The 27662-nt window shown below is 35.5% G+C and overlaps 4 protein-coding genes across 6 annotated transcripts in view; 2 read left to right on the top strand and 2 right to left on the bottom strand.

Moving 5' to 3' along the window:
• The first annotated feature begins 1933 nt into the window (after positions 1 to 1933).
• LOC120632296 lies at positions 1934 to 9017 on the top strand. The gene is made up of 5 exons (XM_039902132.1): positions 1934 to 2131; positions 3824 to 3951; positions 4224 to 4379; positions 8013 to 8088; positions 8896 to 9017. The coding sequence occupies exons 1-5, from the start codon at positions 1984 to 1986 to the stop codon at positions 9015 to 9017; spliced, it is 630 nt and encodes a 209-aa protein (XP_039758066.1). The 5' UTR covers positions 1934 to 1983.
• A 747-nt stretch (positions 9018 to 9764) lies between these two features.
• LOC120632378 lies at positions 9765 to 13095 on the bottom strand. The gene is made up of 4 exons (XM_039902237.1): positions 12822 to 13095; positions 12134 to 12298; positions 10814 to 10946; positions 9765 to 9891 (listed from the first exon to the last, which is right to left on the bottom strand). Exons 1-4 carry the CDS (start codon positions 13093 to 13095, stop codon positions 9765 to 9767), a joined length of 699 nt encoding a protein of 232 aa, XP_039758171.1.
• A 3390-nt stretch (positions 13096 to 16485) lies between these two features.
• On the bottom strand, positions 16486 to 26153 carry LOC120632355 (tryptophan--tRNA ligase, cytoplasmic). The gene is made up of 9 exons (XM_039902209.1): positions 25987 to 26153; positions 25596 to 25714; positions 24735 to 24803; positions 23475 to 23634; positions 22363 to 22545; positions 20784 to 20961; positions 19500 to 19706; positions 17636 to 17767; positions 16486 to 16839 (listed from the first exon to the last, which is right to left on the bottom strand). The coding sequence occupies exons 2-9, from the start codon at positions 25705 to 25707 to the stop codon at positions 16678 to 16680; spliced, it is 1203 nt and encodes a 400-aa protein (XP_039758143.1). The 5' UTR covers positions 25708 to 25714; positions 25987 to 26153; the 3' UTR covers positions 16486 to 16677.
• Positions 26154 to 26580: 427 nt separating this feature from the next.
• Positions 26581 to 27662, top strand: part of LOC120632281 (spastin) — a 29123-nt gene continuing 28041 nt past the window's right edge. For 2 of the 3 annotated variants that reach the window (XM_039902106.1, XM_039902105.1), the window contains exons 1-2: positions 26581 to 27150; positions 27322 to 27492. In XM_039902106.1, the coding sequence (XP_039758040.1) occupies positions 26688 to 27150; positions 27322 to 27492 (634 nt within the window). In that variant the 5' untranslated portion in view covers positions 26581 to 26687. The remainder of the gene's footprint in view (positions 27151 to 27321; positions 27493 to 27662) is intronic. The other variant, XM_039902107.1, reaches the window with a different exon arrangement.

Raw genomic sequence — 27662 nt, 5'->3', positions numbered from 1 at the left:
TTGGTGCAGACGAAGTTGCACGGGTAATATATAATAAACAATATTTGTTAAAGACGAAATTGTTATTGTTTAAAGACAATGTGCTTATAATGTGCTTATACAATCTGCTGTGATCACCGACTCATCTGCCCAGCATGGTGATTACGGGCAAAACCTCCCATCGGGAGAGGCCTTTAGTCTAGCAGCGGGATGCTAAGGGCTATTGGTAATGCAAGTACTAAGTACTTTTTTTTAAACGTGGAGGATCAGAGGTTATATCAGACTCCTGACTAAAACCCCACGCTATTCCTACTAACCACCTAACGATGAAGACACTGGAATTCTTTCGCACACAACCTCGACTCCGCCAAGGGTGCTGCAGACCCGCCTCGGGCACTAAGCTGCCAATTTCGCGAGGTGTGCGGGAACAGTTTCTATTACCCGCAAGTGCTCCTAAGGTAGAAGGAGCAAGAAAGAGCAAGGAGGGGAGAAAGCAAGAGAGGGGAAATACCCTCCCGTTCGCAGGCTTACATCGCCAGTAGCATACGCAGCGAACGAACGCCATCCGCTTGCCAGTTCCATACTTTTGAATGGCTCTCCACCCCCGGGTATATCCACTACGCCACCCGCTTGAGATTTTTGTTAGTATAACACGGAGTAACATTGAAAACGTGAATTGAAAATTCATTATGTAGAAAGCAGTCTGTGTATTTTTGTTAATTTACTTTTCGTTTTTGTTTTTATTGAACTTTGTCATGATGATATAAAAAAATGAAGGTACTAATTAAAAGTAGTGTGTAGCCTATTACAAACTGCCCTCGTTCTATTAAACGGTCGTCCTCGATCAAATCCGCTTATTGTTAACGTAATATAAACATTAAAATTTAAAACAGCTTCAGTTTAATTATTATGTAAATGGAAATGCAAAATTTTACATCAACGAAAATCAGTAAACCAATAATAATTTAAATCATCTAGCTCTCTGAGATTTTGATTATGAAAACTTTATTAATATACCTAAATGTTATTATGCTTTAAATAAAGATCGCACGATATTACTTGGCTGCCCTGAAGTTGGCTCTCGATGACGTTACGTATACCATGTTTAAGGACACCATGGCTTAAAATCCTCTTTAAATAAAGCAATAGTAGCTCCTTCATGTGAGATAAAAACCATTGATTGAAAATGTTACTATTGCCTGAGTAATTAAAATTAAATCAGCACAGCGATTTATGACTTATTTCTTTATGTAATAAATGCCTAATGCTCATAATGTTATGATGTGATAGATAATAATTATAAATAAAACGAAATATATATATATTATTTATATTTCCAACTCTGTTTGGGACACTTCGTGACATCTTTTCGTCCAAAAACCCCTCAGTGCCTGAACACCAAAGTATTCGAACAGTGCGTTTTGTTAAAAGCCTCATAAGATGGCTCAGAGTTAGGAGTATCTATAGGTGATCAAATCAGAAATGAGGAGATCGGTAGAAGAACTAGAGTTACCGATATAGTTCAACGAGTCGAGAAGCTGAAGTAGCAATGGGCGGGGCACATCGTTCAAAGAACCGATGGACATTGGGGTACCAAGGTGTTGTAATGGCGACGCCGCACCGATAAACGCAGGGTTTGTCGACCCCCAACGAGGCGAACAGACGACATCAAACGAGACGCTTGGAACCGCTTGAAACAAACGGCACAGAATTGTGGATTTTGGAACTCTCTACAAAATAGCTATGTCCAGCATGTGACGTCAATCGGTTGACGTGATGATGAAGATCATTTATTTCTTATTGTTTATAATTATTATGTATATTTTAAACCTGACGCTAGTATGCTCTTTGCTCATGGACCGTAATACATACATAAAAAGCTTTTATACATAAACGAAAAATTCTTCTGTCATGTGCCATAAATAAAAATTATTAGTTAAAAATATTACTTATCCAGAATTTTTATTTTATTTATTCAATAAATCGGGAGAAATTTCCAACGAAATGTGCGAAAATTTAAAACCAGATCGCATAAGATGCACTGCATGCCGAACCATCAACTTGGCCAAGACCGGCAGTCATCCTAAACCAGATATGCAGATGTATGAGAAATGCAGCCCTACTCAAAGATTAGATTGTCCTCAAGTTACTGGTAATATAACTTTTACAATTCGAAACCACCTTTACCATATTAATATTATGGTAAAATACATTTTATACTAATAATCGACGGACAATCAGTGATAACCTAATGTCTAGGACTTCGGCTTCTCTTTCTTGGTGCGAATTCTAGCATGCACCGCAAAATTTTCTAAGTGCGTTTTAAATATCACTTGCTTTAACGGTGAAGGAAAACAATCATGAGGAACTCTGCATGCCTGACAGTTACAAGGCGTTCTTATGTTTTCAAAGGCGTGTGAAGTACAATCCGCACTGGGACTGGGGTGGACTACGGCCTTAGCCCTTTTTATGCTGGTAGGTTACCCGTGGCCTGTAGTCGACCCGTAATGGGTTGTAAGATGATAATACAGATCGCCACAATAAAGGTAAGTATAAAACCTTATGATAAATATCTGGCTAGTTGCGAATTTCCATTCGCAAGGTTCTAATATAAATAATAAAATTGATCGATTGACTTTGCACGGTTTATCAAGCTCTACAACTCAATCATATAATATATCTCTCTTTGCAATAAACCTGGCCGTTTTTTCCGACTTAGTTTGCAAATCTACCACGAGAAGTCTTAATTTTTTGGTTTAATATATAGCCTATGATACTCACAAATAATGTCGTTTTCAAATGGTAAAAGAATATTCAAAATCGGTTTCGTATATACAGAGATTACCCGATATAACCTCAAAGACTTGACCTCTCTTTATATATTATAGTATAGTTGAGTACAATATATTTACTTATTTAAAAAACGTTAAAGTTTACTTTAAGTAGCCTTGGAACAAGTCTTAAAAGTTTACGTAAAATACAATAATAGGCAATTAAATTTAAGTAGAGTTTCCAGAAAACAAATCCCTGTGTCGTGTGAGAGTGTGCGTTGCCATTCATACAGTTCCACTTACATGTAACACGAAATGACTTGTAACGCGCAGCTCCTCGCGTTCATGCTATCCTAGTGAATATTACAAATTATGTAACAATTCGTGTTACGCGAGGATAATGAATGAAATGGCAGGGGAGGGGGAGAATTCTAAACACTAACTCTCCGGCCTCTACGATTAAATTGTTGGACTAAAATTCGTTGTAAGTTTTTATAATAGGAAAACTTCGGCCCGCGACTTACTTCCTAACATCGCTTAAACCGGTTCTATTTATTATAGTTTATAATATATCATATGCCGTGTGGTGATGGCAGATCAGAATACAGTTCTTACTCTCCTTTAATCGCAGGTTTCTTGCCAGGCTTGTAAGGGAACATTATAATGAACGGACAGCAGGGTAGGGTAGTCTACCATCTGCTGCGATTACCAACCCGTCTGTCCAGCGTGATGATCATGGCCAATTCATGGGAGAAGCCTTTAGTTAAGCAGTGGACTACTGGCAGGCTATTTATCATAATATGATAGTCATATTATTATCAACCTAAAAATAACGATTATACTTAATCCTGAAACAAAATGTCAACAATATCAAAATTGCTTTGAACTATGGTAGTAGCTGGGTCTGATTAGGTCAAGAGATAAATAAAAAATAAGTTACTCCGTACAAAAATCTGTACATCTGTACGTGTAGTTCTGGTAAATAAACAACGTTATATATGAAGCCTACCTAGCTGATACTTATAAATACATACTTTAATAATCTTTGAAGTGATTTCATTTTTTTTCTTAAGAACTACCGGTCCAGCCTGCTTGCATCAAAGTATGCAGCAAAGAAGAGTACAATCTGAGAAAAACGCCTAAAAAGGTTAAAAATATACCGTTACCTTACGCACATGGGAAACTAATGTATGCTGTTAAAGTAAGTTCATCTCAATATTTGATGTTCATTTCTTACATATTTCGGAAGGGAAAAAAAAATATTTATATAAATTACGGAAGAGCACCGATGGACCTTCTATGTTCTAGCACTTTAAATTGTGCTTTGATTGTACCTACAATAAAGTTTAAATTCATTCATGACATAATAAATATTTTGTAGTCTAAGCATTTATCTAATACCTCCTAATCGTTTCGTAGCTATTAGTAACAATTCAAGTAATAGTGAACTGTAGCAAGTTACTCCTTTTGCAGGCTGGGCTCCTGGTAGGCAGTGTTTACTTTACGTACTCCCAAGGTGTGTGGGGGAACCAACAAGACGTCACAGAATGCATTCGTCGTTGGCAAGAATACATTCGCAGTATCAACACGCGACGCCCACCTGTCTTCGACCAGTGCGGTAACGTCATTGTACGTATGTTCTAACCAAATGAAAATGAAGTCTATCCCAAAGGCACAAAACTTATTTTAGGTCTCGCAAAACGTGTTTTATTATGTTGTTCGCCGCAGCAGTGATAACCAGTCAAATAGAACGGTACCTGCTACGAGCTTATGCTTTCCTAGTGTTTATAGTTACGTCACCAGTTGTTGTGTTAGGAGAAATATTCACAAAAAAAATTCATGCTTAGCTAAAAGCGCGTTATGAGAGCCGTCAGTTGAATCATGACAGTTATAACAAAACCTATTTGTTGTTGTAATGATAGCATGATATTAAGTTTTATAAGTATTGAATAAAACGGATTAAAATATAAATTAGTAGTCGCTTTAATTAAGCTTGGAAAAAACTAATTAATAAGGGTATTTTAGCTGTTATACTTCAACCCCGACATGAGCCTTTAAAAATAAGTACTTACAGTAATTATATTGAGAAATGAAACTCCTTCGAAAGCGTGAACCAAAGAATTAAAATTTTAGCTTATCCGTTGACACGTCTGCTATCAAACAGAACAAACCCATAATATATATATTTTTTTAGACATGTCAATAATTAATAGATATACCTAAAAGTAGTAGTAGTATCCTAAAAATTATTTAGTTTAGATTTATGATCACCGGAATTGTCACCAATTAGTGGTTGCAATTTTACAGTAAGTGTTATGTGAATATTCTATGATAGTATGTTTTAGCTCGTTGCTGAATAAATGCCTTGGTGTGTAGTATAATAATAAGTGTATAATTTAGCCGAATTAGGAGATAAAAACAAATTTATGGAATTGATTTTCAAGGTAAAACTTCATTCTAAAAACAAGTTACATTTGAATGCAATTAAAACATATGTCCACTGCTGTGAACTATATAACTCTTATCCGTCTTTCATGTCCTAGTACATTGAATCCCATTGTGTCCAGTATTGTACGGATTCGTGTCAGAGAGAGCAAACTAAGTGCATCCACAGCTCTAGGCGGCCAAAGGCCGAATGAATCGTTGTCTAGATAAACCTCTAATCTAGCTCCAATTCACTCCTGAAGTCCTAGTAATCAATCTGTTCTTATGCCCGCTGACGAAACCTTTGCTTCGTTAAGGATCACTCGCAAATATGACCTCTCTCTATCACACCATTTGGCCGAATGGTTCGCACTTCGCGCTTCGCAAGTCGCTACACTCGCAAAATAAGTTGATGTTACTACATTTTCATAGATACTAATGTAAATCGAACATGCGCATTGTATGAATAGAAAGAGAGAGGGAGAGATCAGAATTGAGAATTACTAGTGACGCGACTACTGTAGTGTTCGCTGTAATTCTATTCTATGTACATCTACGAGTACATGATGACATCCTAGTACCCTCACGTGAACTACATACGAGGGTCGACATTCCTTGAGTAACGCGAGGTGATTTGTGAGTCAGTAGCATTCCAAACCACCAGTCATTTTTTTATAAGATATCGTATTTTTTTGAATGCTATCGATACTTTTGACGTTTAATTTCAGAATAATAATCCATACTATCTGTTGCCTGCGACTTCGTCTGCGTTTGCGTTTTTCGATGTGGCATTAAATTTCTATCGTGTAATGAGGCCCGCTTCAGCGGATGCACTTCGACCCTCCAGGATCTTTTGTGCTCCCCGGGGAAACAAAAAGCCGGGGACTGTGGGTTCGTGTCCCACCAGGGGCATTAAATTTAGTTGTATTTCTAAAAAAATTTAAAGTACTCAGTATCGCTAAGCCTTCAATGAGGGGTTTGCTGCTGTCCGCTGAGGAGTTCTGTCCTCTATCTCCAACCACAGTTTGGACAAAATTAAACACATATATACATTATAACCTCTAGAGTACAAAAATAATTATTTAAATCGGTTATAATTTGTCGGAGTTATGGTATAAATCGTTAAACACTTTCATCCCCTTTCCCAAAGGAACCGAGCTTAATGTCGGGATAAAAAGTATCCTATATTACTTTTAACATTTCCTAGAATATGTGTACAAAGTTTCATGAGGATCGGTTAAGTAGTTTTTGCGTGAAAGCGTAACAAACAAACTTACATTCACATTTATAATATTAGTAGGGATTAGTAGGGATAGTAGGGATTTTTAGGATGCCAAGTTATGTATATATGATATAATACTGTCATTTGAAATAATACTGATTATTTCCCGTAAGGCTGACTACACCATAAATAACTTCAAACAGTTTTCTCTGAACTCCATCCTTCAATGATTTTATGATTTTTGTATCTTCTGTTAATTTTCTGGTGGACAACCGAACATTAATGATATAGCTATCTTTTAAAACCAGAAACTACTACTATATCTAACTTTATCCAATTGCCAATCAATTTAGTGAAAACCTAAAATAATTTCCTTCAGTACTTTTTCAGAAACTTATTATTGAACTTGACTCGTATATACAGAAATATATGAACTTACAGGAGCGTCGCAATATGTTAATAATAAAAGAGTATTTGTAAGACAAAACATTACTCTTAAGTAGATATTTACGCAACCGACTTACTAGAAATGGATATAAATTAGTGACATCTGCATATTGTCTTCGAAAAATACAAAAGTCATTAATTGTAGGATTGGTGCTTTTATAACATGATTCCTAGGGTAATTATGAAGCTACCAATATTGACGTTATAAGAAATACCTCAGTGCATACCAATGTATAAGTTTAAAAAAATGCATTAAAACCCATTTATTACATCGAGGTAATATACATACAATTAATAAAGTTGCTTTGAAGCATCCGGTTCCGCTTTTATCTTTGATATAGGAAAATGAATGCTAAATTGAAAGAGCAACTGCTGAGTTTCTTGCCGGCCTCTCCTCGGCATAGTCAATCTTCCGAACCAATGGTAGAGTCACTACAAACAGATATACTTGACGGGTCAAAAGTGCTTATAGAGTAAGCTAGTATTTTTTTTTAACTAAATCAGAATAATAGCAATAAATGTATCGGTACATACAGTATTATTACTGATATTTTTACATTCAACCACCATTTATCATAAAGCGACGCGGTTTAGCTCGTATCGCCTAACTCCTACCTACTACGTACGCAGGAAGCTGCTTCCTTGATAGCTCCCATAATTGGGTCATATCATTGACAATATTCATGTAAATTAAATTGATAAACTTGAATTAATTTGTACGCAGTCCGCATATTCGAAAAAGCGATCGTTTATAAAATTTAATAACTCCATCGTTTCGATATTTTTGATGAAATCAGTTCTAAATAGAACAAAACTGACAGTGAACGCTGTTGTTTCATAAGTTAGAGGGCCCAGGTTCGATTCCCGGCTGAAGCAATTTGGGAACTTTTCTAGTCTGCTCTGGTGGGCGTAACTCGTAACCACCATATTGTCACAGCCGTGCCGACAAGCGATTTACCGTTGGGGCATGATGTCACATAGAATCTTATTAGGGCATAAGGGACTTATTGTAGTTATTTTAACTGCAATAAGCCCATTACCCGAAGAGTTTAGTCCGCAACAAGCTTAGACTGCATCAACTTATCATCATCTAAGGGATAACTTGGATAACGTGGAATAAAAAAAACTATGATCGAATTCGTATACTGAATTTCATTTTTGTTTTTCAGAGAAAAGAATCTAGCGAGAGTCTCTTAGCGCCTGCCTATGCAATTTACAAATATTTTGTTACAACTTGTTTCTCAGGTGAGGTATCGTAGAGAACTTAGATATCACAAAGCGCGATCTCAGTTCGCCGAACCACAGTACCTCTTACTTTGGTCTCAACACCATGGCAGCCAAATGCTGAGAGCATTTGACTGCCATGTTGCGGCGCCTTGGTCAGGCCGGCTACTACGCTTAAATAATAAATTTTGGGAGGTGGACTGAGGCCTTAACCCCTTCTCATTGTGGGAGAAGACTCGTGCGATATGACGATAATCTATCGCCCTAAACTATCCACTTACTGTTTTTTTCTACGCATTTATTGCATTAGGTACGACTTTTCAAATAGCCTTGCATTTCATATTCTAGCAAATATTATCTTTTTTATTATAAGTATCTATGTATATTTTTCATGAAAAATATTCATCGGTCATCTTAGTATCCATAACACAAGCTACGCCTAGATGATGATGTGTGTATTGTCGTAGTATAACTATATTTTATTTATTTATGGTTCCCTCTTAAAAACTAATGCGCGTTTGCAAGCAGTCCTTAAGCTAGGAACTGGTTCATAGGATCAGTATTAAGCATTTATTAACCGGTACATGAGAATCTAATTCGAGCGTCAGGTTATCATAATATGCGTCTGAGAGCACGCACTCAGCGACCTGCGTAAGACAGCAACCGGTGCCAGGGGGATGACGTGCTGTGACCACTGAGATCGTGGCTTATGTGGCTTCAACCGAATTGCATAATAGTATTTACAATTTCATCCCAAAAAAAATTAAGACGATGTCGCGGATAATTAACAGTTAATAAATCATTCATAGGATTCTCATATTGTTGCAGGTGTTGTGAAAGTCCCCTTATTAGTGAAATGTGCTTATATAAATTACCTGAAAGCTTTGGAGAGAAGACGAGATGAGTTGGACAAGGAAAGGAAAATAAGAAAAACATCTAAAGTGTCATGAGAATTTGTTTAATTTATATCATACAAAATTATATATAAATCAAAAATGTAATGTATTAAGGCAATAACCGTATTGTAAAAATATTCATTGCTGTACCGAACAAATGTTGTACAAAACCATTGAGTAAATAATAACCTCCTCAAATTTTTAACTTGTCTTTTTACGTTAATGTATCAACACTGAGTAAATAAGTAGGTACCTCCTGTACTGAGTTGTCTTGTGTCCAGCCAGTGTCACCCAGAACGGTTTAAATTGGCTGTTTTGTCGTGTACCTTCAAGTTTGTCATATTAGTAGGACCACGAGGAAACCGAGTTCGTGGTCCAATCAGACTGTATTATATGGCTACAAAAGTTTTAGGAAGTCTGTTATTTGTTTTAAAAATTAAATCTGGAGACAGTTGCGGATTTGCCCCAAGGCCCAAGATGTCTGGGCGGCCAGATATTAAGGTCGGACAATCGTAGTAAAAATTAACTGGTAAACAAGAAAGAGCTCTAAATATACTTCAGGCTAGGGCCCAGAGTGCCCAAGACTGCAAATCCGCTACTATGTAGAGTCATCTAACTTACGGCTAAAGAGACAGTAAGTGTAAATCCAAAGAAGTATGCATCGAGAGAGCATTTATATTAATATACGAAAGTAAAAAAAATAATGATTATTCCTGGTAGCTACTTCCGATTGATGTCTTGTCTCGTAACAAGAAGTGTAGTTTTCCACAGCGCCTTGCTCTGGCGTTAAAGTCACACGTATTAATACCGCTGGCGTCGTCTAAGCTCCGTGATATCAGCAGATTGAGGATCGAAGAAGATGGGATTGTCTTCGGGAGAGCCACCCGCAAGCATGTACTCCAAGTGCCTTATATAGCAGATGGCTATCCTGTAACCGAAATTTAAATATTAGGTAGGTTAAGCGGTGATAGCCTAGTGGTTAGATTTTACCTAAATGCGGTATTAAAGCTGAACTCACGTAAATTTCCGTCGGAGAAGCTTGTGACTAAGAGCCCTGAATGGTTTGAAACTGGTCAGCCAATCTCCGACGTAAAATTCACGTAAATTCAGCTGTTATTTAACGCATTTAAATAAGAAGGCTAAAACCTTCTGAATAAAATATTGACATATTTTATTCAGAAGGTTTTTAACCGGAGGACCTGCATAAGATTGTAGTTGAGAGTAGTTGCTACCTATTAGGCGGGCTATATTATATTCTGAGGGCTTACGTACTACCATCGCTTAGGAGCAGTATTATTTTAATAAGTTTTAAATTGTGGACGCTAATGTTTTATAAATGTAGTCCTTGGAGGACGTTAAGGTAAGTCGTATAAAACTCTTATTTTATATAATAGGTAGGTACTCGATTAGGTGTAGTAAACCGACTACTTAATAAGGCTTAGCTTAATAAGGCTGCGGTACGTCTCTTCAATCTAGCAGCAGCGAAATATCAAGCAGCAATCTCTTAACGACTGAGGCCTTGGTGTATGTGTTAAATTTAACTGACGATAACAAAGTAATGCTATTAGAGTATTCGTAAATCTATTAATTAGTATAGGCGGTCAAATGTCATAATTTGGGACCTTTGTTACCTACTTAAAACGTTGCTACTGGTATATTGTTTTACTACAGGACCGCCATCATTAGTTGAGGCGGTGTGAGATTATGTGTATCTTTTTATCAACTAATTATCATTTGTATATTGAGATGCTGAGTTTGGAACGATCTACTCACTCCACGAACACTACTATTCGACACTAGTATAAAGTTACTATAGTTTCATATAATTAAAAATTAATTTGATATATTACCGTAGGCATTCAATTTTTGAGTACTTCTTTTTGGACGGTTTTGTTATGGGCAATTTGGAACGCAGCAAATCGAATGCCCTATTCATGTCCTTCATTCTGGTACGTTCTCGGTCGCACGCTGTCTTCTTGTATTCTGCAAAATATCCATTCTAATATTATAAATGCGAAGGAGAGGGTGCAGGGCATTCTGTATCACACTTGACACTTTAGCTAGCCACTCTGGAAAGTTGCTATAAAATAACCCTCAAACCATTAATATATATTGCGTAATTGTATCTGTTAAATACGTTGAAATTAACTGAGTTGGAAACTTCTCCACGTATGATACTTTTTATTCTTGATCGATGTCCAGGACCGTTTCCTGAGATTAATAAAAAAAAAACTTTTTACCTATCCACGGCGAACGGCTTATCGATCTTGGCTTTTAAGCCCGGAAAAACTGAACAGCTTTTCGGGATTAAAGAAAAACAAAACATACGCGGAAGGTGATCAAGCAAATTTCTGATATTTAGAGCGGCATTCCTCACACTAAAATTGAGTATGTTTCTCTTTCTCTTTTCTATCCTTATGAGGACATTAGCAGTTTATCTGATTTTTGCATGTATCGGGTAGAAACTTTGTTTAGTTTGCTTAGAAACTTCAGGCTTTGTTTATCCTTCTTTATGTTACAGAACAGCCAGATGTACCCGGTGGCATTCATAGTTAACATTTAGTAAACATCCCGATGAACAATATTTTATCTACGCTCTTGATTTTAAACGACCTTCCTGCCATTCGTATCTGACGTGAGTACCTCAAGGCACGTAAATAGGCCTCCATTGCGCTCTGACCTTGACGCACTATTGTCGTCGAACGCAAGCCTATCTTGTGGAAAAAATCCTGCGGGAACCTTTGTTATCCCGGACCAAAAGTATTCCTTGTACCAGGATGCAAGCAACCAATGCAATGAAAATTTCAATTTCGGTGAAGCTCCTGCGGAATTTTTAATAAACCTAAACAGTCACGGGAACTTAGTAGTAGTATTAGTTTGACGACCTCGATGGCGCAGAGGCGCCGTGGTTTGTAGTTGGAGGCCCCGGATTCGATTCCCGGCGGGGGCATTTGGGAATTTATAGTGTCTTAATTTTCTCTGGTCTGGTCTTGTGGTTGGCTTCCGCTATGGCTAGTTATCACGATTGCGAGAAAAACGTGCCACTAAGTGATTTTGCATTACAGTTCGATGTTGCGTGGAACTGGAAACCGATAAGGGGCTTAAGGTTTAATATAACTGCAATACTCCCAAAGGATACCCCGCTATCAATGTAATACAAAAAAAAAAACCTTTTTCTATTTGCAAAGCCCGTTCCTTCCAGTTCAACGTAGAGTCTTGCTGATCGTCGGAGTACTTGCTGGCATCCTGAGATTCGTGCGAGAACTCGGTCGGTGACTTGCTCGCCTCAAGCAAAGCTACATCTCTATACTCTTCGTTTTCATAGTATCTGGACCCTTAGGTATAAAAAGACGTTGTTTAAACCCGTGGCGTAAAGTCCTGATAAAACGCCCAGGACAGAAAAAAATGGGCACTATTTAAACTAACTACTAAAAATGTCCACCAATCCATACTGGGCCAGCGTGGTGGACTACGGACTTCAATCACCATCATCACTTCAACCAATTGAAGTCCACGATCTCTTAGCAATTGTTCATTGTAAAATCATCATATCCTGAAGATGGTCCGGTGACGGAGAGCAACGTGCGTAAATAGCACATTGTGAAACATCTGTTTGGTGTGGAGTATAAAAATTGAAGAAATTATAAAATATTACACCGTACACATTCTCCTGCTTTTCGGGGAGTATAGCAAATGAACCTTAATGTTCATCATATCCTTAGCCCACAAACCCCCATTTAAGCAGGGGTGTGAGTTTAGATTTTATATCCCCTATGTGGCCTTTTTATGTCCTATAGAAAACCAATTAAGCTAACAGAACCAAAATAAAAAAAAATAGTATGATCTAAGTTTCCTTACCACTATGAGGCGATTCCAATTCGTGCGGCCGGAAGTAATTTACCCTCCTGGGTTCGGTATAGTCCTCCAACACATAGGACCTGTGATGCGATATTGTTTTATCGTATTTCTTATGCGAAAACGTGTGTTCCTCTTTAGGTTTGTCGCCGGGTCGCCCTATTTCAAGCAACACTCGGTCCTCCGTTTCTCTTTTATCCTCCACTTCTGCCTCTTTTATAACTGTGTAGTTAGTTATAAGAGGAATTGGGGTGTCCTCGTAAGTTTGACTATACATTTTAACCTAGCTTTTAATATCGTACCTGGCTGCGTCACAGAAACTAAGTATGATTCAGATAGGAAAGTAACGTATCGTCGATCATAATCCCATACTCAGTTACTGAGGTAAGTAGACTTAAAACAATTTAAACAATACATTTTAGAACTATTTTAATTCTTTTTAGACTAATACACTATTTCCTTTTATTCCTGGAAGATCACAAAATCACTTACACGCTTTAAGGTATTGTTTCAAACGGTTCAGATAATTATTACGACCTACTTTTAAAAATGCTTATTTGTGATATGGGACAATCAACGACGGTATATTTCCCTAAAAAAACGGGCGGGACACTAGAATTTTTCTAAGTTCAAAACTAAGTACAAAACTAATAAGAAAATTAGTGCTACGTAAAAGCTTTTTACAGGGACAAGAAAAACTGTTGTTTATATATAATTTCCACAGATATTTTACTTAAAATAACACTTATTTCGTCCACAGACTACCTGTTGCGGGCTGTAACTGTGTCATCCACTCTGGTGTCCTATTGTCATGCATATTCTATCAAAGTTGGTATTGTGTACACAAGTGTTGTACTTCTTAACGTTCGGAGAGGTGTTTGCCTCTTGTATTGTTCAGCCCATTCTGTTTTCGGTTTAATGTAACTTTTTAATATTCTATACTTACATGTTAACCTCGTTGGTCTAATAGTTAGCATGCTTGTATACATGTAACAAGGTCCTGGGGCGATTTCTTGGTCGGGCCAACAAATTGTTGGGTATCCATAATGAGAAGGATATAGGCCGTAGTTCACCACGCTGGCTCAATGGATTGGTGGAGTTCATACGCCCTGGAGAACATGTTTTCCTCCACCGTTGAAGCAAGTGATATTTTAATTACTTAAAACGCAAATAACTCACAAAATGTGCGTGCTTGGATTCGAACTGTCCGAGCTCGAATCCCATCACGCACTTCTAACTTTTCGGTGTTGTGCGTTTTAATTTGCTTAAATTAAAACGCACATTACTCCGAAAATTAGGTATCACTTGCTGTAACGGTGAAGGATGCCTGGGAGTTCGCCATAATGTTCTCAAGGGCGTGTAAAGTCCACAAATCCGAACTTGGCCAGCGTGGTGGACTAAGCTCTAAACCCTTCTCTCATTCTGAGTGGATACCCGTGCCCCATAGTGGGCAGTTAATGGGTGATGATGATGATGAATGAACAAAGATAATAAACCAAATAAAAAACTACTAAGTTTTAAGATGAATAATGAACTATTCATATAAGAACACATTTCCATTGTTTCCGCTGTACCATGCATGAAGGAGGCTAGGAGTGAAGAATACAAACAAACACTCGAGTTTTAGGTGTGATTTATTTGCATAAAAATAAATATATTATACGCGAGGTACAACCGTAATAAATAGCGTCTTTTAAAACTTACAATATAAGCTTTATATACAAAATAACTGAAGCACATCGAATATAAGTAAACAACCTTTTCTGACTTGTGAATAACCTATTTAAATATAGGCAAATAAAAATTCTGAACAAGAAATATTGTGATAATAAATCTTATATCTTTAAACGAGCTATTCTTGTATATATATAATATATAATTGGAATCTCGGAATCGGCTCCAACGATTTTCATGAAATTTAGTATACAGGGTATTTGGGGGGCGATAAATCGATCTAGCTAGGATTTTTTTTAGAAAATGTAATTTTATTCGTGTTTTCCATTTGATGCAGACGAAGTTGCACGGGTCAGCTAGTGCTTTATTAATATAATATTTATTAAATCTTTCCTTTAACATATTTTTATAGCGCTTTAGTTTTCTTGGAATCAATGTATAAACACTTAGGACTCATTGTTTTTTTATTAAATTATTATGATTTATTCCATAAAGTGCGGCGAACAACTCGTGACTAACATTACCTACAAAATGAGTGGCAAGAAATGTGTAACGCCTCACAGTAGCTAGATTCCTGTTTTAGAGAATAACAAATTAACACTTCATCATTTTTGCAGTTCACAATATAACATTTAGTTTTATTAAATTTTTTTTGAAGCTATTTATCAGTATAAACAATGATGTGTATACCTATCTACAAATATAAGCCGATTTAAGTTTTTAAGATAAATCTTCAAGAAAAATAAAAGAAACTATACAAAAAATTCGCATTCTGTTAGTAAAATAAAGATTCCTTATTTAAGATAAAAAAATGTCATATAAAAAGCGCTTTTTAGGCTGCTATTCCACCAAACTTGTGCTAAGCTGTGCTAAGGCTATGAAAATAACGGTAAAGATCAAGCACATCCTGTGGTTAATATTTGTTCATTTTCGTACCTAAGGTTAGCTAAGGACTGGTGGAAACACATTCAACGAAGCTACGTTTATTGTATAAAGAGAGAGACCTAAGAAAACATTAAGCTCCCATCTATAGCTCACATGAGCTAGGGATGCGCTCGGGACATCTTAGCATTAGTGGAAACGGTAACATAGTTTCGTAGCCTAACATTGACAAAACTCACTCATAAGCTAAATCGCACAGCTCCTGTGTAAATGCGCTTTGTAAATCTAAATTTGGAGAGATTCGCACTATCCCACTTGGCAGAACTGAAATTCGCGTATGTAACATTTCATCTTAAAACTATTATAGAACTCCTAGAAAATGTAATTGCGCAGCTAACTTCATTACATTATGAAAATTAAGCTTAATTTGCTATAGTCCGCGAAAAGCAGGAGAATCTATATGAAGTTATTTATAATTTCTTCAATCCGTATACTCCACACCAAACAGATCTGTTGCAATGTACCCTCTACGCACGTTTCGCATCGAAACCGGAGCATCCTCAGGAGATATTGTCTTTACAATGAATAATTGTTAAGTAAATTAAGCTTAATTTTCATAATATATCATGGGTTTTCGCGAAGTAACGCCTGCTTCTATCCAATAACTTCATTACGGCCAACTTTTATCACACGTACCTAAGTTCTGTTCAAAGTGAGACGAAAACCGAGCTAAACGCATAATAGAAGGCAATTGTATCATATTGAAGTGTTCAAACTGGTGCGAATAGTCGAGATGCGGTTTTATTTTGACCTCGTAGGTTCATAAACGAGTTTATTGGTACTGCCTTGAATCTTGTTAATTTTCTTTTACCCCTGTTACACCTTAAAAACTTAGTCTTTGTCTGGTGGGAGGCTTTAACCGTGGCTAGTTACCACCGTACCGTCAAAGACGTGCCGCTGAGCGATTTAGTGTTCCGGTGCGATGTCGCGTAGAAACCGTTTAGGGATATAACTATCATACTACTAAACAGGTTAGCCCGTTACCATCTTAGACTGCATCATCACTTACCACCAGGTGAGATTGCAATCAAGGACTAACTTATAGTGGAATAAAAAAAAAACGTTAATATTTAAAAATTAGGACATATGATGTTCGCTCATTGAATTAGGAAGAATAATACGCGGAAAGTCGGGTCAGTTTGAGAGGCTAAGCTAGCGAGCGAATTACTCAAAATATCTTGCCGCGTCCCATTCTAGATTCGCCTCAGTTTAATAAGATCCTAATAGTTGAATTGTAACATAACTAGAAGTTCAATTTTCTTATAGCGAAGTACTGTTGCATGACGTCATCAGTGACCTTGCTTCTTCTCGCCTGATAGTCCTGGATGATGGGCGTTATTGTATCTATCGCCATCTTCTTCAGTTCTCCCGTGAGCAACTCGCCGGATTCATACATCTTCTTTATCTGAAAAAAAAAAAGTTTTATATTTTTACTAGATGAAGGCTTGCACAATTTCATTGAAGCCCGGCCGTAAAACTGGGCGCCAACAGTCATCAATCGTGTAGTAACCACGATTTGTTATATATTGTTTAAACTTAGGTAAAGGTAGATCTAATATTACCTTCGGTATCATGTTATAAAAGCATATACCCATCCCCACAAATCTTTCTGTACTCTTCTCAGACGATATGCAGATATCACTAATGTGATAATTATGTCCGTTTCTAGTTAGTCGACTGTTTATATCTACTTTTTGCTTATAATTACTTATTTTTTGTTTAATAAATATTATCTTAATATATATAAATCTCCTGTCACGATGTTTGTCCGCGATGGACTCCTAAACTACTTAACCGATTTTGAATTAAATGGGCACACCGTGAGCAGTCTGGTCCAACTTAAGAGATAGGATAGCTTAGATCTTTAATTATAGTCGCAATTTTATTTTATTGCAAATTATTTGTCTATAATTAATTGACAGTCACATGTTATATATATATATACAAGAGATTTATATATATTAAGATATATATACTACTATAATCATTTAAGGCTTAGCGATACTGAATACTTTAAAAACAAAATCAAACGCAGACGAAGTCGCGGGCAACAGCTAGTATTATTATAAATATATTGCGAGGCTACTGTAAGTATACAACAGGTGAGTATGCAGTCCATTCCTAACTTTTATGGGGATACAATAATACTTCGGTAGCTAAATATATAATGTCAATGAAAAAAAAAGTTTAAAAAGACTTACTTCTGCTAATCTATCGTCATCTTCTAAGAAGAACGTTAAATACTTGAAAGAGATATCCACTTCGGTGTTGCCACCCTTTTCTCTGTGCTCTTCAACTGTGGCCTGACCGCCCGAGAATGCGTATTTATTTATCTGTGGAAAAAACATTTTTTTTTAATTTTCTCTTCATGCACAGCGAATCAAAATGAAATACTAGATTGTTCAACAAGCGGGGTAAAGCAATGTATTATGTTTTAGAGTTAATCCCGAGCGTAGCGGTGTTGCATTTAGAATCCTGAGTGTAGCGAGGGTTTTAGGGGCACCCAAAACGAAGGCAGCTTTAAGCCTGAGTTGCGTACTCTACTTTTCACATCTCGCGAGGCAATAAAATCAAGTTTTTTTTTAGGTTTTTTTTTTTATAATCTCTACTCTATGGTTCGCGCTTCAGACTTTGGTGAGTAACAGGGACGCCACCATACGTTAGAGCGAGATAGCAATATTAGAATAAACAAATCATGAATTAACGCGGTGCGCGATGTTCCATATTCAAATCATGAAAGCGTCTAGGGACTCCAGTACATCATTACTTACCCGCTAAACCTATAGGATGTAACGTACTTATATACTAAATATACTACGACAATACACACATCGCCATCTAGTCCCAAAGTAAGCATAGCTTGTGTTATGGGTACTAAGATAACTGATGAATAATTTTTGTGAATAATATACATAAATACTTATAATATATAGGTAAACACCCAGACACTGAAAAACATTCATGTTCATCACACAAATATTGTCCAGTTGTGGGAATCGATCCCACGGCCTTGGACTCGGAAAGCGGGGTCGCTGTACGCCAATCGGCCGTCAACTTGACCTTTCAATAATAAGTAATAAGGCATTGCCAAGCATTAATATCATTATCCTATACTAATGTCCCAATTATGTATACATACACTTCACTCTAAATGGAGAGAGGCATGAGAAGCCACCAAATTATCGATCGGACCGACGGTTTAATGTAGGTACTTTTCGAGGCACAGTTAGTTGGGGCTGGTACTGAAAATTTATTTTTAGCTTTTTATTAGCTTCACCTGTATGTTTGTATGTTTGTTTGTAACCGACTTCTTTAGGCGCGATTTTGACCCACTTTGAACGATCAGATTTGATTCAAACTTTGTAGACATATCGAGGATCGATGACAATACACTAATCTGAGAAGATTATTCCAATTTTCAATATAAAAAATAAGATTTTTTAGTTTTTTCGAACTATTAATTACAATTACTACAGCGCCATCTAGACCCAAATGTAAAAAACCCTAGACCCAAATGTAAAAAACCTATGGCGTTTCCAACACATGGCGTTCGCGTACCTAACAAATACCACAGAAAACATTAAGCTACTAGATGGTAGAGGGCGTTAGCTGTTACTTTTTAATGGGCTGTTTTAAATAAGTTATCACGGAATTGATAGTGGATTAGATCAAATAACAGTTTAAAATAAACCAAACTAAAAAGTAGAAAATAAATAATAGTTTAAAAAAAACTAAAAAACACGCTTTTTATAGAAAACCGAACTAAAAAATAGAAAATAAATTTTAATATTTTAGAAATTAAGAATAGTGTTAAAAATTTCAATAAGTATAAACTAATAATAGTGTGAATAAAAAATATATTTTATTTCAAAAAAAGCGTGGGGTGCTTTTTAAATTTTTAACACTATTCTTAATTTAAATTTATTAAAATTTATTTTCTATTTTTTAGTTCGGTTTTCTATAAAAAGCGTGTTTTTTAGTTTTTTTTAAACTATTATTTATTTGTAATACAATAAAGGCAAATCCACTAATCTTTTAACTAAAGGAAAGCATACGAATGTTCACCTTATTTTTTATCTGTTTTGGTGTGTCACTGAGGAATATCGAGGCGTTGGGATCACTGGCGGACATTTTGTGCTGTGCTCCTTGCAACGCTGGCAGGAATGTAGAGTGCAGCAACGCTGGCTTGGGCATTTTGAGCCGCGCGGCCACGTCACGCGTCATCCTGAAGTACGGATCTTGATCGATTGCGCAGGGAACTAGACATGGTACCTGTATTTTAAAATTGATTGTTTTTTACCCATCTAAATAATCAAACACGCATATGCGTGTATCATATGATACAATCGATTATAAACAATGTTTTGTTTTTATAGTAATAAATTGACAATGATTGTTCATCTGATGACCCGTGATACTTCACTGGTCCCTTCTTCTCTTTTTTAAATTTTTATTATTTATGTTTGAAGGTATTTTATTTTTGTTTAATATTTAATTTATTATATTATTCCTTTAAGTAAAAATCACTTTTATGTATTATACTATATGTAGATAAATAGATAAAAACAATCCTTGATGCGTATTATATATCATGCTAAAATTTCAGCTGATCGGTACAGAACTTTTTGAGTTTTTGAAGCGGAAAAACATAACATTTTTATATATATAGATTTATATTGGTAGTTACTTATTTACTTATTTGCCTTTAGTTACAAGTATTGTTTTTTATATATTATGTATATTTATTTAAGTAATGAAATATTTTTTATGGGTAAATGTGTATGCACATACACATATACCACCTAACTATTATCTGTATTTGTTTTCTTCGCCATTGGTTGCCTGGAAGAAATCGCTGTGAAGCGATAAGGCCGCCAAATTGTATACGTTTTTTTGTTATACTATTCTTTTTTTATGTATTTTTTGTGGTGTGCAATAAACGTGTATTCATTCATTCAATTAGTATTCATTCGTAGGGCATGCAAAAAAAAACATCTGTAACAACACCGGCAACGCTTTCAGACCGGAACATAGCAATGCTGGTTTGCAGCAGAAATAAAAATGGCGATAGCACTTCCCCGTACGAACTCTATCACTAAACATGATATATGTATATTATATACGTAATACGTATATACATACATACGTATATACATGTACAGAGGCGTCCGCATGACGTGCCACTAGTTTGGAGCGTTCGTCACGAGCGTGTCGAGGTCATCGGTGACGCCAACCCATAAGTTATTCCCCTACCGAAATCGCTCAACTCAGTTAAACGTTGTTTCCACTACCAAAACCTAGACAATATTTCAATAGTCTTAGCAAATCTAAAAAGATGTAAACACTTACAATTTTATTGTCGAATATAAAAGGAAATGTAGTGGAAAAAGCGGGCGCGGCCTCTATGGACGGAAAAGTGATTTTCCCAATGACGTCAGAGTCTCCGAAACCGAAAATCCCTTTTACTTGGTTGAAAGTCACGCACTTTTGTATCCGAACCATGTTCTGGTAGAATGCTGGGCATTGTCTGTAATTAAAATGAACAATACATGTTGAATATGAACTGATATTTATTCAAATTCAAAATTCATTTATTTCAAGTAGGCCTAATATAAGCACTTTTGAAACGTCAATTCTGACTGTTTGTACTGTCTACCACCGGTTCGGAAGGCAGATTCTACCGAGAAGAAGCCGGCAAGAAACTCAGCAGTTGCTCTTTTCCAACATCAACAATTTACATTTTACATTTTAACATTCATTTTTCTATCTTGTGAGAGATGAAAGCGGAGCCGGATGCTTCCAAGCAACCTTGTCATTAAGAAATTCATCAATTATATACTACGACATATGTATATATATATACTACGACAATACACACATCGCCATCCAGCCCCAAAGTAAGCGTAGCTTGTGTTATGGGTACTAAGATGACTGATGAATATTTTTATGAATAATATACATAAATACTTATAATATACAGATAAACACCCAGACACTGAAACACACTTGTTCATCACACAAACATTTTCCAGTTGTGGGAATCGAACCCACGACCTTGGACTCAGAAAGCAGGGTCGCTGCCCACTGCGCCACTCGGCCGTCAAATTGTATTATAGTTGTATTATGGTTTTAAATCGTTCTAGAATCATCATTATCGTACATTGCCGGCCTACTACAGGGCACGTGATTTTCTCAGAACGAGAAGGGTTTAATACCAAAGGAGAATGCCGGAACACGGTTTCGTTTGGTGCCTCATTCATATTGGTATCAAAATTAAGTTTTTTTTTTTTTAAAAAACCTCTAAAATCTCAAGCCTTAACTTCGTCAGTTAAAAATCTTTTAATGAAATAAATTAGTGGTTCTATTATTTCCGTCATCTTGTTAAAATCAGAAGAGGTACGTCACTTGTGTACGTAAAAAACAATAAAAACGAAAAATACATATTATGAACAGTACCATCAAAAGGTAGATACAATAAACGCATGTGTCAAAAATAACCTTAATTCACGAACTTCATTTGCTTGTAACTCTGAAATCCGGCGAACTGGAGTTTTAATGTTTATGGTAATATATTGTAACTAGCTGACCCGGCGAACTTTGTTCCGCCTTAATGGAAATAAATAAGCAGATTGTGTTTTTTTTTATTGGAAAAAGTACAAAAAAATGATTACCTACATTAATCATTTATTATTATTTCTGTATTTTAGTACATAGTTTGCTCTTCACTTAAGTACCTCACAAGGTACTTACACGACATTTTTTGTTTTATTATCAGGCGCAAAAACAAACAACGCAGATTATTAAACCCTTCCAAATGAGTAAAATTCCATGAAGGCACCTAATAAGTACTATGTGAAACCAAATCCCATAGCCATACTACATCCGGCATTCTCCTTTGAGGACCTATTCGTATTTTCTATTCACTCACCCAATAAAATCCAGATCGTTAAAGATAAAAGTGTTAGCGGGGTCGAAACCCACCGCTATGATGTCCTTCGCATTGCTGAACGCCATTTGCCGGGCGTCCTCGACTTTTATATCCTTCCACATCGCTTTTTCATCATCCGTTAGTTGGATGATTAGAGGAACGTCAAATACTTCTTGCAACCATCTGAGAATGTAAAATTAAGAAATATTTAATCAGTTTTAAAGTAATTGATGAACAATGGTAACACAATGTTATATTGGCCATGTCTTAACTATTATACTTAGATATATTTCCTAGCGGATTTTTTGTTGATAAGAATTAGTATATGGAATACATAATTTTTATGTGTATCAATACTTTTCTCAGCGCAACTGATGAATTTCTTATTGACAAGGTTGCTTGGAAGCATCCATAGAAAAATTAATTGTAAAACGTAAAATGTAAATTGTTGATGTTGGAAAAGAGCAACTGATGAGTTTCTTGTCGGCTTCTTTTCGGTAGAATCTGCCTTCCGAACGGATGGTAGAGTCACTACGCACATACAGTCTTGACGTTTCAAAAGTGCTTGTATTAGGCCTACTTGTAATAAATTAATTTTGAATTTTTTGAATTTTGCAAGCCAAATATTGAATTTTATAGGAATTTCCTTCAAGATTCTAATTTTCGAAAATAAATTGTTGAATCGGCTGCTCTAAGCTGAAACAGTGAGCTTATTCAGTAGAAAAAAAAAATCCTCTTCATGATATTAAGTATAGAAATATAGATTTCCATTTAAACTTTTAATTCCTAATTTCCAACGGTAACATGGAGTAAGTACAGATCAAGTTATATAAGCGTATACTATTTATTAATCACTGCATACTTATTTTGTGTTTGCTTAACCCAAAAATAACTAGATATTCATCCTATAATGGATTGCAAAAATAAGAATCATCATCAACTTAATTAATGTACAGTTGCTGCCTTTTCACAGCAGAAAGAGATATAGAGCTTAAACCCACCACACTACATCAACAAATATTAGGAGGCTTAGGTAAGGAGCTATGTCTAATGATAAAGACTAGTACCGACTAGGTAAATTTATTATGGTTTATATTAAATATTTAACTTACTTTGTGAACATAAAGGGTATCATATGCCCAATGTGCATACTATCTGATGAGGGACCCCGGCCAGTATACAAATAAAACTTCTTTCCCGCCTCTACTAGATTCAAAATACTGTAAATATCTCTGTGTGAGAAAAATATGCCCCTCCTAATAAAGTGATGAGCTGAAATAATAAAAATAATTGGTGTTATTAAAATAATGTTTCAAATTTAAATATATTATATTGCCTATTACCAACTTTTTTTTTAATGAAGTAACCATTTCATTGTGATCTTAGAAATAAAATCTTTTAAAATAGAAAAAAGACAGTTATTTATGTATGTTTTCTGTTCTGTTTTAAAAAGTGATTAAAAAAAAGACTTTTAAATATGCCACATGAACCGTAAAATAAAACAGCAAAACTGACACTTTTTTGCAATCCAGACAAAATGGTCAAATGCTTTGGTTCCAGTAATAACAGAGTTAGGAAATTTGAGTAAAGTTAGATATGATTTTACCAATAACAATTGATATTAATTATCACAGCAAAACCAACCCACATCAGAACCTGATGGAGCATCCAAACTTAAAATCCTAGAAGGTTAGTGGCCCGAAATGCGTAAGTAATTACTTCGCACACCATATTAAATCAACCCTAACTCAGCTGAAATGATGTCCTTAAAACGTGAATTTTCTGTCACGTGACATAAAGATAACTTTTTCAATATTTTAGAGCCAGAAGAATAAATAAATATACTACGACAATACACACATCGTCATCTAGCCCCAAAGTAAGCATAGCTTGTGTTATGGGTACTAAGATGACTGATGAATATTTTTATGAATAATATACATAAATAAAAAGCAATATACAATAAACACCCAGACCCTGAAAAACATTCATGCTCATCACACAAACATTTTCCAGTAGTGGGAATCTAACCCACTGCCTTGGACTCAGAAAGCAGGCAAACTGCGCCAATCGGTCGTCGAATATGAATAATAAACAAATAATTAACTTTTCAATGTTTTAAGTCGATACAATATGGTATGCCAAGGTTGATAGGCAGAGGGTGACCATGCATTTTGTATTGTATAGTTAGGATTATGTTTCAAAATTAAAAATGATTTTAAAATTAAAAACTTTTTATCAATTTAACAATAGGCAATATGTGTTGGAGCAGCTTAATTTGGTGGTTCATCAGCAGTTCAACATAGGTTAAGATACTGTACGAGTATTAATGGTAAAGAGGGGTTGAATCTGACTATACTATTTTATAGTACCTTTCTTTCCTGTAACTTTCTCAAACCTTGTAATGACCTCTTCATCTATCTTTTGACTTCCAAATCTTTCTGAAAAATTAAACATTTTATTTTTAAATATATAAAGTACATATTTAAAAAAGTAAATTTCTACAGTTTTTTAATCTTACTTTCTGTCTTGCATGGTGATATGTTTTCAAAAACTAAATATTTCTCCATTAAGGGGTAGAAGAAATGCATAAGGATGTAAGTGCCGAACCACACTACTGCAAGCTTTATGCATCTTCTTGGCGAGGGGAGTATTTTTGATAATTTTACAAAAATAAACGTTCTTTCTGTCTTTTGAATGTTTAATTTCTATCAATCACATTCAATTGTATTAATGATTTTTACAAAAACTTTGTAGTTTAATTCTGAATTATTGAGTTACGTTACAAATTGCATTTTTATTTTTATTTCCGCAGAAACAGCAGCAGCTTGTTAGTTAAAAATTACCATCATCTATTTGAATACACATTTAAATTTAGATCAAATTCAGAGTGCACCGTACAAAACCCACCCAACTAACATTCATTATCAGACATCTGTATGCAATTATAAAAGGTTAATTGAAAGAGATTTTTTTTTTAAATTACCCAACCTTTACATCATATATTGGTCAGGAAAATCAACGAGTTTTCATAGGATTTTGATTTAGTTTAGCACTTAAAACTATTGATTGACTACATGTGCTAGTAATTAATCAAAAAATAAGTCATAAAATATTCCCTAAATATAATATATTATTTATTATATTATTTCTTTTGGCTTATGCTTAACTGAGTTTCCCATTGTCAATTTGCTATCTTCATATTGTAGTTATTACTAAGAGATTATACTCACTGATTAATTTATCATAATCAATTCCAGTTTGTGACTTCCCGGCTACATTCCACGGATCCACTACATCATCATCCTCATTAATGGACAACTCACTGATCTGTTCTTCGGTCATGGTTTATCTAAAACCAAATTCATAATCCTATTTCTTTATTTAATTAACAATTAAGATATTTATAAGCCTTTTTTAGACTGCAATACAGAATATAACAATAAAAGTGCGTTTTGTTAAGATGCAACGTTTACTAGCCTATTTATGGATATTAAGGGATTATTTTAAACAGAAAATCCTCACAAATATCTTAAATTGAAACCTCAAGATCTAGATAAAAGAAAAAATAATTTCTAGTGAATTTAATATGAAATAAATATAAATATAAACTTATAGCTTCACCTTATTTATTTGCAATTTGATTAACACTTAATTATTAGTAAAACTATGCCTGATGTCATTTATTTCGAAACTTTCAGTTTTACAAAACGAAACAGCATAATATGTTAGGTTAGGTGACACCAAGTGTCACAGTTCACAGCATTAGACAGACGACAACACCTGCCAAACGTGCAGTCGTGTACCAAATAGCGCCTATTTGGCAATGACATTTGTCACTGTCAAGAAAGTGGAAACTTGACCAACCAACTCGACGCGGTCTGTTCTGAAATAAAAAAAAGTCTGTGATAAAATATTGGTATACATGGTATTCCGTTTCTGGTTACGGGTGTGAAGTTACAGGTACAGATAAACTAGCTTTCAGCAATGCTAATTACAACGATGTAATAATTTTATTTGAAAATTAAATAATAGTTGATTGCTGCTCTGTAGCAATTTTGAATAAAATTAATAAAATAAAGTTGAGTAAAATAAAACTAGGTGTTAAGTTTACGTTATCTGCATTTTTTTCCCAAAAAAAGTGGTCTGACTTCTGTCACATGCAATGCAACTGGAGATGTCAAATATTGTCAATAACTCTTAAGTCATCACCATGTACTCTTGCTGTATTTAGAAATAATTTAGTAGAATAATAAGCGTGCGTGTCTTTGTGACAAAGTGTATGGCTATTTGGTGTTAAACCAGCCGGGACTTTATTGTTCTTGATGGTTTCCGGTGACGATTTCAATGGTGGTCGTTTACCGCGAAAAACTACTAGGTCGCCGAACCGAAAATCCAAGAAGTCTGATGCAGACCTAGCAAAGGGTTCTGCGTTGCGAAATGGCTCGCAACCCTCTGTCCACAAGAGAAATCTTTATGTGGTTTCGTTCCCAATAATTATTCTTTTTAATTTACTAAGGTCCATTTTGTACCAGTTATTTATAATTTTTAAATATTTGTACTCCGCGTCGCACCGTTTCATTCATAGGCCTCGTAAGAACGGTGAATGTAACTTAGAGGTGGTCGTGAAAGACGGTGTGGTGTCCACGGAGATCGCGCATAGTGAGGATATGTCATATGTAAACAACGTGGGTCCTGGAGACCCGCTTCTGGCCAAACAGAAGCATCACCATCGAAAAGCTTTCGAATATATATCGAAAGCTCTCAAGATAGATGAAGAGAATGAGGGTAAGTCGCTTGTGTTAGGACTGCTTTGTGCTTCATATTTAGTAATCAAACATAGCAGTTTATGTCAATATTTACAAACAATATGTAGTTATTGTATCTCCGTTTTCATTATTTGGTTTAGATAGTAAATATAGATTGTAAAGTTGAGTATGAGTTTTTTTTTTAATGCAGGCCAAAAAGAGCTAGCTATAGAATTGTACAAGAAAGGTATCTATGAGTTGGAGCGAGGCATCGCTGTTGACTGCTGGGGGGGTCGTGGAGATGCCTGGCAGCGTGCACAGAGGCTCCACGATAAGATGAAAACCAACCTAGGCATGGCCAAGGATCGTTTACATTTCCTCGGTAAAAACTTTGATATTTTTTTCTGTTATAATTTAGTGTTAATTGTTCTACACGCTATCTTTACTTCCAAGCCATTCTGTGTTTACTGATAGTTTCAATTGAACTTGGCTGTTTATTGCATGCTTAGCTTGTTAAATTTAGTTTTTGATGTGATATACTCATATAGCCAC

The sequence above is a fragment of the Pararge aegeria genome, chromosome 19 (assembly GCF_905163445.1).
Source record: "Pararge aegeria chromosome 19, ilParAegt1.1, whole genome shotgun sequence".
NCBI classification, from domain to species: domain Eukaryota; kingdom Metazoa; phylum Arthropoda; class Insecta; order Lepidoptera; family Nymphalidae; genus Pararge; species Pararge aegeria.
Note: the sequence above shows the minus strand (reverse complement) of the source record. Positions and strands in the feature narration are given on the sequence as shown.